At 44.5% G+C, this 16531-nt stretch overlaps 1 protein-coding gene across 1 annotated transcript; it reads left to right on the top strand.

Moving 5' to 3' along the window:
• Nucleotides 1-11562: 11562 nt before the first annotated feature.
• LOC148152182 (uncharacterized) lies at nucleotides 11563-12432 on the top strand. The gene has a single exon (XM_087998358.1). The coding sequence runs from the start codon at nucleotides 11563-11565 to the stop codon at nucleotides 12430-12432; it is 870 nt and encodes a 289-aa protein (XP_087854484.1).
• Nucleotides 12433-16531: the final 4099 nt, after the last annotated feature.

Raw genomic sequence — 16531 nt, 5'->3', positions numbered from 1 at the left:
GTGCACCACAGAGATTAATAATAGGACTCCAGCTGGTCACCATGTGTATCAATAATTTAGGTTAGTGAAGCAAATGCAATATCTCCAAGTTGATTAGGGTGGGAGTGTGACCTGGGTAGGAGCATGAGCTGAGGAGGATGCAGAAATGCTTCAGTGTGGTTTGGATAGACTGTGAGTAGGCAAATGCATGACAGGTGCAGTATAATGTGAAAAACTGCGAGGTTATCCACGTTGGTAGCATAAACAGGAAGGGTGCTTATAATCTGAATGGCTGTTAATTGAGAGAGGGAAATGTGCAGTGAGACCTTGGAGTCCTCACACACCAATTGCTGAAGGTAAGCTTACAGGAGCAGCAGGCAGTAAAGGAAGCAAATGATACACTCACCTTCATATTAAGATGATTTGTGGACAGGAACAGGGATAGCTTGCTGCAATTAGACAGAACATTGATGATGCCATACCTGGAATACTGTGTACAGTTTTAGTTTTCTGAGGAAGGATGTTCTTGCCACAGAAGGAGTGCGGCAAAGTTTTACCAAATTGACTGCTCGGATGGCAGGACTGATGTATGAAGAGAGATTGAATTGGTCAGAACTGTATTCACTGGAGTTCATTATAATGAGGGGCATCTCATAGAAAAACTTAAAATTCTAACAGTACTAGACATGGTAGAAACTGAGAGGATGTTCCTGAACCTGGAATCACACCCTGAGGATTTGGGGTCAATCACTTAGGGCTGAGATGAGGGGAACTGTCTTTACCCAGTGGAATACCATACCACAGAAAACAGTTAAGACCAAAACATTGTATAATTTAAAGAAGAAATTAGATATAGCACTTGGGACTAAAAGGATCAAAGGATATTTAGGAAAAGCAGGAACAGGATAATGAGTTGGATGATCAAGTCTAATCTCAATGAATGGTGGAACCAGCTCAAAGGGCTGAATGGCCTACTCCTACTTTCTATTATCTCCTGTTTCTAACATGTTTTTCCCATGCCTACTTCAGTGCTCCAGCAATGTCCAATGGAAAGAATAGCAAGCACCTTACATTCCTCTTAGGTACTTACAGCTTTCAGGACTCAGTGTTGTGTTCAGCAACGTCAGACCATAAATTCCATTTTAGTTATATCTCCACTCCCCCCACCCCACACCTGGCTATGATACTAAGGAAATCATGGACAACACGCTTAGTGAGCTAGTCACACCACAAGTAAGGATTATACAGGCAGAAAATTATTGGGCCACCACCAGAAAGACAAGTAAGTGGGGGCAGGCAGTGTAGGGGTTCCCTGCGACCACTCTCCCTCTCAACGGCTAGATACTGTTGCAGGGAATGGCATCTCCAGGAAAAACAGCAGCAGCCAGGTTTATGGCACCATGGTTGGCTCTGCTACACAACAGGGGAGGCAAAGGACTTGGAGAGCTTAGTGATGGGGGACTCGATTGTAGGGGAAACTGTCAAGTGTTTCTGTGGAAGCAAACAAAACTCTTGAATGGCATGTTGCCTCCCCGGTGCCAGGGTCAGGGATATCTCAGAGTGCTTTCAGACCACTCGAAAGGAGGGTAGGGGAGGTGGACAGCCAGAATTGTGGTCCATATTGGTGCCAACAACATGGGTAAAAAAATGAAATGAGGTCCTGCAACAGGAATTCAGAGAGTTAGCTAGTCAATTAAAGAGAAAGACAACTAAGGTTGCAATCTCTGGATTACCTCCAGTGCCACACACTACTGAGTATAGGAATAGGAAGATAAATCAGATAAATGTGTGGCTAAAGGGATGGTGTAGGAGGGAGGGCTTTAGGTCTTTGGATCATTGGAACAGCTTCTGAGATACGTGGGACCTGTATAAACTGGACGGATTGTACTTGAACCGGAATGTGTCCAATATGCTGGGAGGTTTTAAAATGATCTGACAGGAGGAAGGGGCACAGTGTAGATGTAAAGTCGGAAGCAAGATCCAATCAGATAAAAGAGGAATGCTAGCACAGACCAATAGACATTGAAGATATAGACATGATTAGGTGTATGGGAGATCCAGAAAGCTAAATTGTAGCTATTTTAATATAAGGAACTTGATTGGTAAGGCAGATGAACTTAGAGCATTGAAAAGCACATGGGAATATGATATTGTTGGAAGGAATTGAAGGAAGGATAGGACTGGCAGCTCAACATTCCAGGGTATTATGACAATACTATGACTTTAGGAGGTATATTTTGTCATTTTTTTATGAAGAGAGGTTGAGACAGAAGCACCGACCTATCTAATCCAAACCTATAAAGTACACAGCTTGTGAAGCCTTAGGTTTTTTTAAAATCAGAACAGTTTAAGCAGCCAGAATGGGGGGAGTCAGGGTCCCATAGAACCAGGTTTTAGATTAGCTTTCCATAGTTGTTGGGATTGTGTAGCTGTCATATATCTCCCCCTGCAACAATGAAATGCTTGCGTTCTCTCTCTCTCTGCCAGAATTTTCTCTTGATGTTCTTTCTGCTGGACTGTGGAAACATTGCATGTAGGGCAATGTATTTTACTGAATTTGCCTTTGTCAAGGATGCATTTATGTGATGTTATTTGTTAGAACAGTGTTAAATAATCTATTATTCTGTTAAGTTTTCAAATAGAGTTAAAGTTAGAGCAATTCTTTTTTTTTCTTTATTTGGAGAGTAAGAAGAAAGTGTTTTGTTTAAAGGAGTTCCTTGCAAGTAAGTCTACATTTGGAACATGGAAATCTTTGAAAGGTGGTATTGTGAGAATATAGGGTCAGCCTGTCCCTCTAAGAGTAAAGAACAAGGACAGCAAGTCCAGAAAACCCTGGATGTCAGGGGATCTTGTGAGTTTGTTAAAGAAAAGGAAGGAGACATGTGTCAGGTACAACACATTAAAAACAGCCAAGGCTCTTCAAAAGTGTAGAGTTTTGGAGATTGCTCAAAAAAGAAATTAGAAGAGCAAAGCGAGGCCATGAAATATCTTTGGCAGAGAAGCTCAAGATAAATCTCAAAGCCATTTTTAAGTTAGCGATTTTTGAGACGATTTGTAGCTCAGGTTGGTGATAAGTATGTAAATTAGCTCACTAAGTTGGAAGATTTGTTTTCAGATGTTTCATCACCATATTAGATAACGTCATCAGTGAGAGTCTCTGGTGAAGTGCTGCTGGTATGTCCCGTCTCTCTATTTTTATCAAGAGTAAGAGGATTACCGGAAAGGATGAGGCCTATTACAGAACAAAGGAGCAACCTGTGTGGGAGGCAGAGAACTTGAGTGAGGTTTTAAATGAATACTTCTCATCCGCATTCATGTAGTAGCCAGGGATTTCAGTTGGAATGGTGAGGTTCAAGAACATGTTATGATTATTAAAGCGGAGGCATTAGAAATTTTAGAAGACATAAAGATGCATAAGTTCCCAGTGCCTGATAAGATGTATCCTAGGCTGCTATGGGAGGCAAAGGCAACGATTGCTATGGTCCAGGCACAGATATTTGATACTTCACTGGCTACAGGTGAAGTGCCAGATGACTGGAGGATAGCTAATCTAATTCCTTTGTTCAAGAAGCGCAACAGGGATAGGTCAAGTAATTATAGATCAGTTAGTCTGATGCCGGTGGAAGAGAAATAATTGGAAAATATTATGAAAGAGATAGTAATTGGTAAGGCACAGACTGATCAAGGGAAGTCAGTATGGATTTGTTAAAGGGAGATCTTGTCTGACAAATTTAATTGAGAGTTTTGAAACGGTGACTAAATATATTGTTGAGGGTAGTTCAGTTGATGTGGTTTACGTTGAGATTCGTAAGGCCTTTGACAAGGCCCCACATTGAAGGCTGGTCCAAAAGATAAAAACCGTTCAGATCCAAGGGAAGTTGGTAAACTGATTCAAAATTGGCTTGCGAACAGGAGGTAAAGGTGCAGGGATGGTAGGGGGATGGTTAGAGGGTTGGTAGAGGGATGTTTTTGTGCTTGGAAGCCTGTGACCAGCAGTGTACCACAGGGACGAGTGTTGGGTCACTTGCTGTTTGTTATGTATATTATCAACTTGGTTCTAAATTAATAAGTTTGCAAATAACACAAAAATTGTTGGTATTATTGGTAGTGAGAAAGATGATTCAGATCACAGTCGGATATTGATCAGCTGGTAAATTGGGCAGAGCAATGGTAGATGGAATTTAATCCTGATAAATGCAAGGTGATCCATTTTGGAAGCCCAACAAGGGAATGATATGCACAATGAGTGGTAATGAAGAACAAAGGAGTAATGAAGAACAAAGGAACTTTGTAGAATAAATGCGCAACAAAGTCTTCTTACAATCTCATAAAATATTGGTTAGGCCACAATCTTCTGAGCTCAAGTGTTGAGTGGAATCGCTGTGGCACATCTGCAAGGCTGAGAGGGATGTGGATAATGTGTTCAGAAAGGTTTCCGAACACAAAGGTTTCAGGGTCTGGAGACAGAGATGGAATGGGTGACAGCCAGACAGCCTTGGAGAGACAAACAGATAGTGCTGGGGTCACCTGGAGTTCCACTCAGAAATTGGCTTTCCCATTTGGAAGCTGATGAAGATGCTGGTTTCAGAAAGAAGTGTAGTCACAGCCAAGTTTGTGGCACCACAAATGGCTCTGCTGTACAGGAGGTGAGGACCAAGAAAACATGAGCAACAGTGACAGGGATTAGTTAAGTGGCAGAATAAACAAGAGCTTGTGTGGGCATAGATGTGATTCCAGGATGATAGGTTGCATCCTTGGTGCTAAGGTCAATGATATTACAGAGCAGAATGTTCTTCTGGGACTCATTGAACAACCAGACATTATTGCTCTCATGAGTACCATGGGTACCTGGATAGGAAGGGAGATCTGGCCCTGCAATCACAATTCAGGGAGCTAGACAGAAAATTAGCAAGCCCAACTTCCAAAAAAGTAAGCATTAAATTACTCCCTCCAGTGCTTTTTACAAACGAGAACAGAAAAGGAAGGATAAGACAGATGAATGTGTGGCTGGAAAGATGGTATAGGAGAGAGGATCTTCGTTTCCTGAGGCAATGGAACTTTCTTAGTGAAATGTGACATTGTACATGGCCGATGTGCTCCACCTAAACAGAGCTGTGACTGAGTTCCTTGAAAGGCATTTTGCTACTGCTGTTGGATAGACTTTAAATAACGAGAAAGTGAGGATTGCAGATGCTGGAGATCAGAGTCGAGAGTGTGGTGCTGGGAAAGCACAGCAGGTCAGGCAGCATCCGAGGAGCAGAATTGGGCATATTCCCTTCATCAGGAATGAGGCTTGTGAGTCAAATGAGTGGGGAGATAAATGGAAGGGGCTGGGGGGAAGGTAGCTGAGAGTGTGATAGGTAGATAAAGGTGGGGTAATGGTGATAGGTTGGAGAGGAGGGTGGAGCAGATAGATGGGAAGGAAGATGGACAGGTAGGACAGGTGCTGAGGGCGGTGCTGAGCTGGAAGGTAGGATCTGGGATAAGGTAGGTAGAGGGGAAATGAGGAAACTGGTGAAAGCCATATTGATGTTGTGTGGTTGGAGGGTTCTAAGGTGGAAGTTCTTCCTCCAGGCGTCAGGTGTTTATGGTTTGGCGATGGAGGAGGCCCAGGATCTGCATGTCCTTGACGGAGTGGGAGGGGAAGTTGAAGTGTTTGGCCACAGGCTGTTGGGATTGGTTTGTCTGGTGTCCCAGAGATGTTCTCTGAAGCATTCTGCAAGTAGTTGCCCTGTCTCCCCTGTGTAGAGGAGATTGCATCGGGAGCAATGAACACAGTAAATGACACGTGTGAAAGTGCAGGTAAATCTCTAATGGATATGGAAGGCCTCTTTGGGGCCTTGGATGGAGGTGAGGGGGGAGGTGTGAGCGCAGGTTTTGCAATTCCTGTGGTGGCAGGGCAAGGTGCCAGGAGGGGAGGATGGGTTGATTGGGGGTGTGAACCTGACAAGAAAGTCGAGGAGGGAATACCCCCTACTCCCTCTGCTCCAAACCCAACCTTGCCGTAAAACCAGCAGACAAGGGGGGACACAGTGGTAGTTTGCGCACTGACTTCTACACCGCTGAAGCCAGGCGCTAGCCCAAAGACACCTCCTCCTACCGCCCCTTGACCATGACCTCATCCCCCATCACAAAACCATCATTTCCCAGACCACATACAACCTCATCACCTCTGGGGATCTTCCACCCACAGCTTCCTACCTTATAGTTTGGGAACCCCACACCACCTGGTTCTACCCCCTACCCAAGATTCACAAGCCTGACTGCCCCGGCCGACCCATCATTTTGGCCTGCTCCTGCCCCACCGAACTCATCTCCACACACTTTGATACTGTCCTATTTCCCCCTCATCTAGGAACTTCCCACATACGTTCGGGTCACCACCCACGCCCTCCACCTCCTCCAAGACTATGGTTTCCCTGGTCCCCAACACCTCATCTTCACCATGGACATCCAGTCCCTATTCACCTCAATCCGCCATGATGAAGGCCTCCAAGCCCTCTGTTTATTCCTCTCCTGACATTGCCACCTAGACTCCTCCACTGATAAGCTCATTTGGTTGGCCAAACTGGTCTTCACTCACAATAACTTCCCCCTCGAATCCTCCCACTTCCTCCTGACCAAAGGGGTAGCCCTGGGCACCCACATGGGCCCCAGCTATGCTTGCATTTTTGTCAGTAATGTGGAACAGTCCATCTTCCACAGTTACACCAGCACCATTCCCCATCTTTTCCTCCGCTACATCGATGACTGTATCTGCACCACCTTGTGCTCCCACAAGGAGATTGAACAGTTCATAAACTTCACCAACACATTCCACCAAGACTTGAAGTTCACCTGGGCCATCTCTGAAACCTCCCTCCCCTTCCTGGACCTCTCCATCTCTATCAACGGTGACTGACTCAACATGGACATCTTTGACAAACCCATCTCCTCCCACCCTGCCTCCTGTAAAAACGTTATCCCTTATTCCCAATTCCTCTGCCTCTGCTGCATCTGCTCCCAGGAGGACTAGTTCCACCACAGAACACACCAGATGACCTCCTTCTTCAAAGACCACAATTTCCCCTCCCACAGGTCAATTTTGTCATCCAGCTCATCTCATCCACTTCCTGCACCTCCTTCCTCAAATTTCATCCCTCCAACACAACAAGGACAGAACCCCCTGGTCCTCACCTTCCACTCACCAACCTCTGTATACATTGCATCATCCTCCACTATTTCCGTCACCTACAAATGGACCCCACCACCAGAGATATATTTCCCTCCCCACCCCTATCTGTGTTCCATAAAGACCATTCTTTCCATGACCCTCTTGTCAGATCCAGGCCCCCCACCACCCCACCCTCCCCTCCCGCACCTTCCCCTGCCACTGCAGGAGTTGCAAAACCTGTTCCCACACCTTCCCCCCTCACCTCTGTCCAAGGCCCCAAAAAGCCTTCCACATCCATTAGAGTTTTACCTACACTTCCACACATGTTATTTACTGTATCTGTTGCTCCCAATGCAGTCTCCTCTACATTGGGGAAACCGGATGCCTACTTGCAGAACGCTTCAGAGAACATCTCTGGGACACCCGCACCAACCAACCCCACTGCCCCATGGCTGAACACTTCAACTACCCCTCCCACTCCGCCAAGGGACATGCAGGTCCTGGGCCTCCTTCATTGCCGAACGCTAACCAGCCGATGCCTGGAGGAAGAATGCCTCATCTTCTACCTTAGGACCCTCCAACCACACAGGATCAATGTAGATTTCATCAGTTTCCTCATTTCCCCTTTTACCACCTTATCCCATTTCCAACCTTCCAACTCCGACACCGTCCTCATGACCTGCCCTACCTATCCATCTTCCTTCCCATCTATCTGTTCCACTCTCCTCTCTGACCTATCACCATTACCCCCACCTCCATCTCCCTATCACACTCTCAGCTACCTTCCCCCCAGCCCAACCCTCCTCTCATTTATCTCTCCACACCCCCCCCCACCCCCTTGGCTCACAGCTTCATTCCTGATGAAGGGCTCCGCCCGAAACGTCGATTCTCCTGCTCCTTGGATGCTGCCTGACCTACTGTGCTTTACCAGCAACACACTCTAGACTTTAAATCAGCAGGGGTGTGGGAATGAAGAGACAAAATCAGAGAAGAACTCGGGTGCACAAAACACTTCAAGAAACAGACAGCACTAATGTTGAACATATTGGATCTACTAGTGAGCGATGAAAATGATTTAATGAGCGATCTACTTGTTCAAGGGCATTTGTCAAATAGTGATCACAAAATATAGTGTTTGTAAGCGATAGACAAAGATCAGATATTAAAGTTTTGGATTTAAGTAAGGCAGACTTTAATGGAATGAGGCAGAGACAGTCCATAGTAAAGTAGGAAGGTCTGCCCATTGGCAAATCACCTGCCAGTTCTTTTTCAAATTGTTTACCATCCTGATTTGGAAACATATCGCCATTCCTTCAGTGTCGCTGGGTCAAAATCCTGGAACTCCCTCCTCACAGCATTGTTGGTCTACCCGGAGCAAACCAAGTTCATTTGTTCAAGATGGCAACACCTTACTTTTGATGAAATATGTGGAATAATAGTAAGGATTATACAATCAGCACTGAGAAGGTCATAAGAGGTCGAGGAGGGAGTGCATTTGAGTATATTCATGCTGAAGGTAGTGAAGATTTCAAAAAAGTTTAAGGGAAATATGATTACAAGTATTAACTTCAGAGCTCTCGTCAGAAAATTAATGGTCAGTCAGGTTCAGTGCGTAACACGCTTTACAATTTGCCACCTCAGATGACTGCTATTTACTCTAACACACATTCCCCAAACAACAGAATTTTCAGTTCTCTCCTCCTGGGAATGTTTTCCATTGCACTCCTGTGAGATGCTTGTACAGGTTCATTCCCTTCAAAGTTTCTCCTTGCCACTATCTTTACTGCGAGTGAATACTAGAAATAGGAATCATCCCTTTAAGAGTGCGAGCTCCTTTAAGCTGCATCACTGACATCCAATCTCCCAGACCACAAGCCACTTCCACTTGTTGAGTTGCCAATAAATAGAACAAAAAAACACTGACAGCTCATCAATCAAAATCAATAAGGCATCAGCACTGATTGGTTCATGTATCTCACTGACATCCTTGAGCACACATATTGCTGCAAATGTCTATTTTGCACCTGCTTTCGATGCAAGTTAAATTTATCCTCATCTCTGCTTACAGGAAATATAGAAATCTTTTTTTTGTACTATTTATTTGCTTACAGATTGGCTGTCACTGACTAAGCAATGTTTATTGCTCATGTCATTGAGAAGGTGGCAATGAGCTTCTTTCTTAATCCACGTGGTGTATATAAATTAGCAAGAACTAATTCTGAAACCAGGCTAATTTTCAACTTAATATTCTCACAGCAGTACTGTCAGGAAAGGAGCTTCAAATTTTTATTGAGTGACAGTGAAGAAACAGTAATATATTTCTAAGTCATTCTGGCTTGCGGTTTGGAGGGGAACTTGCAGAGAGGATGTTCTCATGAGATTCTCATGAGTCTGCTGCCCTGTCCTTCTAGATGATAGAGGTCATGGGTTTAGGAGGCTCAAATGTTTACCCAAACATTGGGCACATGGTGAGGACAGAGCAGGAGAGAGAGAGAGAGAGAGAGAGAGAAAGAAAACCTGCACAGTTACTGTCTTTGCTGTTTTGAATTCATGTATCGCTGGACATCAGAGTGCATCTGGGAAATTAACAAACAGTGAAATTCACAACTAATCTTGGAGGAACTTGTTTGGGTGAAGTTAACAGCACAGAATCAGATAAGTTAATCATTGTTGTAAGTGTGTCCAATAGAAAGGCTGCAGTAGTGAGTAGAATGGGTTCTTTCTTGATTTATGTTTTTGGAGATATGTCTCTTGATTAAACTTAAAATATAAGCCATAACACTTAATTTAACCTGGGGCAGTGTTTTGTAGAGGAATAAGAAGGCATTATTTTCAGGGTCTGTAAATTGTGAAGGAGCAAAAATGGCCTTTGCAGTGATATGTACTTTTTGTCAGATGTGAGAATTTAAAGAGAGTTGAAGGGTTACTGCGGATTATATCTGCAACAAATGCTGTTGGTTGCGAATCTTATCAGGTAGAATGGATCAGTTGGAGAGACAGTTAGAAGCAATGAGGAATTTGCAACAGCAACAGTATGTGATGGATGGCAGTTATAGGAAGGGGGAAAGTCTCAGATACAGTCACATAGATGGGTTAACTCCAGGAAGGGTAAGAGAGGTAGGCAGCTGTTGCAGGAGTCTTTAGTGGATATACCCATTTCAAACAGGTATGCTGTTTTGGAAAATGTATGGGGTGATGGATTCTCAGGGGAATGTAGCACGAACAGCCAAGTTTCTGCTATTGAGACTGGCTCTAATGCAACGAGGGGTACATCGGCTTCCAAGAGATCATTATGTTCGGGGATTCTCCAGTCCGAGGTACAAACATATGTTTCTGTGGCCAGCAGTGAAAAATCAGAATGGTGTGTTGCTTCCCTGGTGCCAGGATCAAGGAGGGTGCAGAATGTTCTCACGGGGGAGAGGGGCCAGCAAGAGGTCATTGTCCACATTGGAACCAATGACATAGGAAGGGAAAAGGTTGAGATTCTGAAGGAAGATTACAGAGAGTTAGGCAGAAATTTAAAAAGGAGGTCCTTGAGAGTAGTAATATCTGGATTAATCCCGGTGCTACGAGCTAGTGAGGGCAGGAATAGGAGGATAGAGCAGATGAATGAATGGCTGAGGAGCTGGTGTATGGGAGAAGGATTCACATTTTTGGATCATTGGAATCTCTTTTGGGGTAGAAGTGACCTCTAAAAGAAGGATGGATTGCACCTAAATTGGAAGGGGACTAATATACCAGCAGGGAAATTTGCTAGAGTTGCTCGGGAGGATTTAAACTAGTAAGGTAGGGTGGGGGTGACCCAGGGAAATAGTGAGGAAAGAGATCAATCTGAGACTGGTATCGTTGAGAACAGAAGCGAGTCAAACAGTCAGGGCAGGCAGGGACAAGGTAGGACTAATAAATTAAACTGCATTTATTTCAATGCAAGGGGCCTAACAGGGAAAGCAGATGAACTCAGGGCATGGCTAGGAACATGGGACTGGGATATCATAGCAATTACAGAAACATGGCTCAGGGATGGGCAGGACTGGCAGCTTAATGTTCCAGGATACAAATGCTACAGGAAGGGCAGAAAGGGAGGCAAGAGAGGAGGGGGGGGGGGTGGCATTTTTTGATAAGGGATAGCATTACAGCTGTGTTGAGGGAGGATATTCCTGGAAATACATTCAGGGAAGTTATTTGGGTGGAACAGAGAAATAAGAAAGGGATGATCACCTTATTGGATTGTATTATAGACCCGCTAATAGTCAGAGGGAAATTGAGAAACAAACCTCCTCCTCTAACCTAAGTTAAAAGTCCACAGACTTGCAGCAAAACATGGGGGTCGAGGGAAGCTTCTGTTGAGAAAAGAGCAAGTCTTTGGTTCAGGAGTCTTCGACAAAGAAGTTGAGTGAAGTGATTACGCCGCAGTTGAAGAAGGTGAAGACATGACTGCCAAGCTGATTCAGTGTACTGCGTGCATGATGTGGGAGGTCAGGGACTCTGGTGTGTCTGGCTCATATAACTGTGGAAAGTGTGTACACGTTCAGCTTCTGACAGAGCATATTGCAGCACTGAAGAAAGAACTAGATGACCTCAGGCTCATCCGAGAGAACGAGATCTTTCTGGACAGGACCTTCAGCGAGGTTATTACACCGAGCATACCAGAAGAGAGTAGAAGGGAGAAGACGATGAGGACGGCAGAGATGAGACAAGTGCAAGAGACCCCGGGGGAAGTACCTGTCAGGAACAGGTTGAATCTCTTGGAAATTGTAGAGACAGACGACACTGCCAGTCCGAGAGGCGGTCAGGTCTGCCAATCAGAAATTGGTGTGGTAGCAGAGCTGAGGAGTCAGACATCAGACAGAGCCATGGTAATAGTGGACTCTGTAGTGAGAGGGACTGAAAGGGGTTTCTGCGGCAACAGGCGGGATTTGAGGATGGTGTGTTGTCTTCCTGGTGCCAGGATTAAGGACATCGCAGACAGAGTGCAGGAAATCCTCAAGGGCGAAGGTGAAGAGTCAGACGTGGTGGTGCATGTCGGCACAAATGACGTCGGGAAGAAGAGGAGGGACATACTACAGCGGGACTTTGGAGAACGAGGAAGAAGGCTGAAAAGCAGGATATCCAGGGTAGTTATCTCCGGTTTGCTTCCAGTTCCTTGGGCTGGAGAGGACAGGAACAGGGAGATAATGGACTTGAATGTGTGGCTGTGGAACTGGTGCAGGAAGCAAGGATTTAAATTCTTGGATCACTGGGGTATGTTTAGCGGTAATGATAAATTATACAAGAGGGACGGGTTGCACCTTAATAGGTGAGGGACTAGCATTCTGGCAGGTAGGTTTGCCACTGCCACACAGCTGCATTTAAACTAAATAGCGGGGGGAGGGGACAAACTGGAAGTTTAAGAAGGAAGTTAAAGGGAAAGTCAGAACAAGAGAAGTAAAGAAAGATAACAGAACCAATGGAGCAGAAAACTCAAAAAAGGATCATGCCGTAAGGTCAAGTGAAATAGGGATTGATAGGAAGGGTGAGGGGAGTAACAACTTAAAAATATTATATATGAATACACAAAGCATTAGAAATAAGGTGGATGAGCTTGAGGCTCATTTGGAAATTGGCAGTTATGATGTTGTGGGGATAACTGAGACGTGGCTTCAAGTGGACAGGGTCTGGGAAATAAATATTCAAGGCTACACGTGCTATCGTAAGGACAAACTGACTGGCAGAGGAGGTGGGGTGGCCCTGTTGGTAAGGAATGATATTCAGTCCCTTGCGCGGACGGACCTAGAATCAGGAGATGTAGAGTCAGTATGGATAGAGCTGAGAAATTCTAAGGGTAGAAAGATCCTAATGGGAGTTATCTACAGGCCCCCAAACAGTAGCCTGGATGTAGTGTGTAAGTTGAATAAGGAGCTGAAATTGGCCTGTTGCAAAGATATTACTGCAGTTGTTATGGGGGATTTCAACACGCAGGTAGACTGGGAGAATCAGGATGGTTCTGGACCCCAAGAAAGGGAGTTTGTGGAGTGCCTCCAAGATGGATTCTTAGAACAGCTTGTGCTGGAGCCTACCAGGGAAAAAACAATTTTGAATCTGGTGTTGTGCAACAAACCGAATTTGATCAGGGGCCCCGTAGTAAAGGAGCCATTAGGAGGTAGTGACCACAATGCAATAAGCTTTAATCTGCAGTTTGAAAGGGAGAGGGTAGAATCGGAAGTGACAATATTTCAGTTGAATAAGGGGAAATATGGAGCTATGAGGGAGGAGCTGGCCAAAGTTCAATGGTGCAATACCCTAGTAGGGATGGCAGTGGAACAACAATGGCAGGTATTTCTGGATATAAAGCAGAAGGTACAGGATTAGTTCATTCCAAAAAGGAAGAAAGATCCTAAGGGGAGGCAGGGGTGGCCCTGGCTGACGAGGGAAGTTAAGGACCATATAAAGACAAAAGGGAAAAAGTATAACATAACAAAGATGAGTGGGAAATCGGAGGACTGGGCAGCTTTTAAAGAACAACAGAGGATAACTAAAAAGGAATTACGCAAAGAAAAAATAAGTTACGAAGGTAAACTGGCCAAAAATATTAAGGAAGATAGTAAAGGCTTTTTTAGGTATGTGAAAAGAAAGAAAATGGTTAAGACTAAAATTGGACTCTTGAAGACAGAAACGGGTGAATTTATTACGGGGAACAAAGAAATGGCAGAAGAGTTGAATTGGTACTTTAGATCTGTCTTCACTGGGGTAGACACAAGCAATCTCCTAGATGTAATAGTGGCTGAAGGACCCGAACTGAAGGGAATTTATATTAGGCAGGAAATGGTGTTGGAGAGACTGTTAGGTCTGAAGGCTGATAAGTCCCCGGGACCTGATGGTCTGCATCCCAGGGCACTGAAGGAGGTGGAGAAAGTGAGGTCTGCAGATGCTGGAGATCAGAACTGAAAATGTGTTGCTGGAACAACGCAGCAGGTCAGGCAGGATCGGATCCAGGGAACAGGAGAGAAATCATGGATGTGTTGGTGATTATTTTCCAATGTTCTATAGATTCAGGATCAGTTCCTGTGGATTGGAGGGTGGCTAATGTTGTCCCACTTTTTATGAAAGATGGGAGAGAGAAAACAGAGAATTATAGACCAGTTAGTCTGACCTCAGTGGTGGGAAAAATGCTGGAGTCAATTATAAAGGACAAAATTACGACACATCTGGATAGCAGTAACAGGATAGGTCAGAGTCAGCATGGATTTATGAAGGGGAAATCATACTTGACTAATCTTCTGGACTTTTGTGAGGATGTAACTCTGAGGATGGACAAGGGAGATCCAGTGGATGTAGTATACCTGGATTTTCAGAAAGCCTTTGATAAAGTCCCACATAGGAGGTTAATGAGCAAAATTGGGGCACATGGTATAAGGGGCAAAATACTGACATGGTTTTAAAAATTGGTTGGCTGACAGGAAACAAAGAATAGTGATAAATGGCTCCCTTTCGGAATGGCAGGTGGTGACCAGTAGTGTGCCGCAGCGATCAGTGCTGGGACCGCAGCTTTTTACAATGTACATTAATGATATAGAAGAAGGTATTAAAAGTGATATTAGCAAATTTGCTGATGACGCAAAGCTGGGTGGCAGGGTGAAATGTGAGGAGGATGTTAGGAGAATACAGGGTGACCTGGACAGGCCAGGTGAGTGGATGGATGCATGGCAGATGCAGTTTAATGTGGATAAATGTATGGTTATCCACTTTGATGGCAAGAGCAGGAAGGCAGATTATACCTAAATGGAGTCAAGTTAGGTAAAGGGGCAGTACAACGAGATCTAGATATTCTTGTACATCAGTCAATGAAAGTAAGCATGCAGGTACAGCAGGCAGTGAAGAAAGCTAATAGCATGCTGGCCTTCATAACAAGAGGAATTGAGTATAGAAGCAAAGAGGTCCTTCTGCTACTGTACCCTGGTGAGACTGCACCTGGAATATTTTGCGCAGTTTTGGTCTCCAAATTTGAGGAAAGACATTCTAGCTATTGAGGGAGTGCAGCGTAGGTTCACAAGGTCAATTACCGGAATGGCGGGAGTATCTTATGCTGAAAGATTGGAGCGACTGGGCTTGTATACGCTTGAGTTTAGAAGGCTGAGAGGGGATCTGATTGAGACATATAAGATTATTAAAGGATTGGACACTCTGGAGGCAGGAAGCATATTTCCGCTGATGGGTGAGTTCTGAACCAGAGGACATAGTTTAAAAATAAAGGTTAGGCCACTTAGAACAGAGTTGAGGAGAAACTTCTTCACCCAGAGAGTGGTGGGTATATGGAATGCTCTGCTCCAGAAGGCTGTGGAGTCCAAGTCTCTGGATACTTTCAAGAAAGAGTTGGATAGAGCTCTTAAGGATAGTGGAATCTAGGGTTATCGGGATAAGGCAGGAACAAGATACTGATTGTGGATAATCAGCCATGATCATCATGAATGGTGGTGCTGGCTCGAAGGGCAGAATGGCCTATTCCTGCACCTATTGTCTATTGAGATCTCAGCTACCTGTAAGAATAATAGGGTGGTTATGGTAGAGGATTTTAACTTTCCAAACATAGACTGGACTGCCATCGTGTTAAAAGGTTAGATGGAGAGGACTTCATTAAGTGTGTACAAGACAATTTTCTGATTAAATATGTGGATGTACCTACTAGAGAAGGTGCAAAACTTGACCTACTCTTGGGAAATAAGGCAGGGCAGGTGACTAAGGTGTCAGTGGGGGAGCACTTTGGGGCCAGCGACCATAATCCTATCAGTTTTAAAATAGTGATGGAAAAGGATAGACCAGATCTAAAAGTTGAAGTTCTAAATTGGAGAAAGGCCAATTTTGACGGTATTAGGCACGAACGTTTGAAAGCTGATTGGGGCACATGTTCGCAGGTAAAGGGACGGCTGGAAATTGGGAAGACTTCAGAAATGAGATAACGAGAATCCAGAAAAAGTATATTCCTGCCAGGGTGAAAGGGAAGGCTGGTAGGTATAGGGAATGCTGGATGACTAAAGAAATTGAGGGTTTGGTTAAGAAGAAGGAAGCATATGTCACGTATAGACAGGATAGATCGAGTGAATCCTTAGAAGAGTATAAAGGAAGTAGGAGTATACTTAAGAAGGAAATCAGGAGGGCGAAAGGGGGATATGAGATAGCTTTGCCAAATAGAATTAAGGAGAATCCAAAGACTTTTACAAATACATTAAGGACAAAACGGTAACTAGGGAGAGATTAGGGCCCCTCAAAGATCAGCAAGGTGGCCTTTGTGTGGAGCTGCAGAAAATGGGGGAGATACTAAATGAGTATTTTGCAACAGTATTTACTGTGGAAAAGGATATGGAAGATATGGACTGTGGGGAAATAGATGGTGACATCTTGCAAAATGTCCAGATTACAGAGGAG

The sequence above is a fragment of the Chiloscyllium plagiosum genome, unplaced genomic scaffold (genome assembly GCF_037043375.1).
Source record: "Chiloscyllium plagiosum isolate Xiang-an unplaced genomic scaffold, Cpla_swu_hap1 HiC_scaffold_1, whole genome shotgun sequence".
Classification (NCBI taxonomy): Eukaryota; Metazoa; Chordata; class Chondrichthyes; order Orectolobiformes; family Hemiscylliidae; genus Chiloscyllium; species Chiloscyllium plagiosum.
This window is presented reverse-complemented; position numbering and strand designations above follow the sequence as displayed.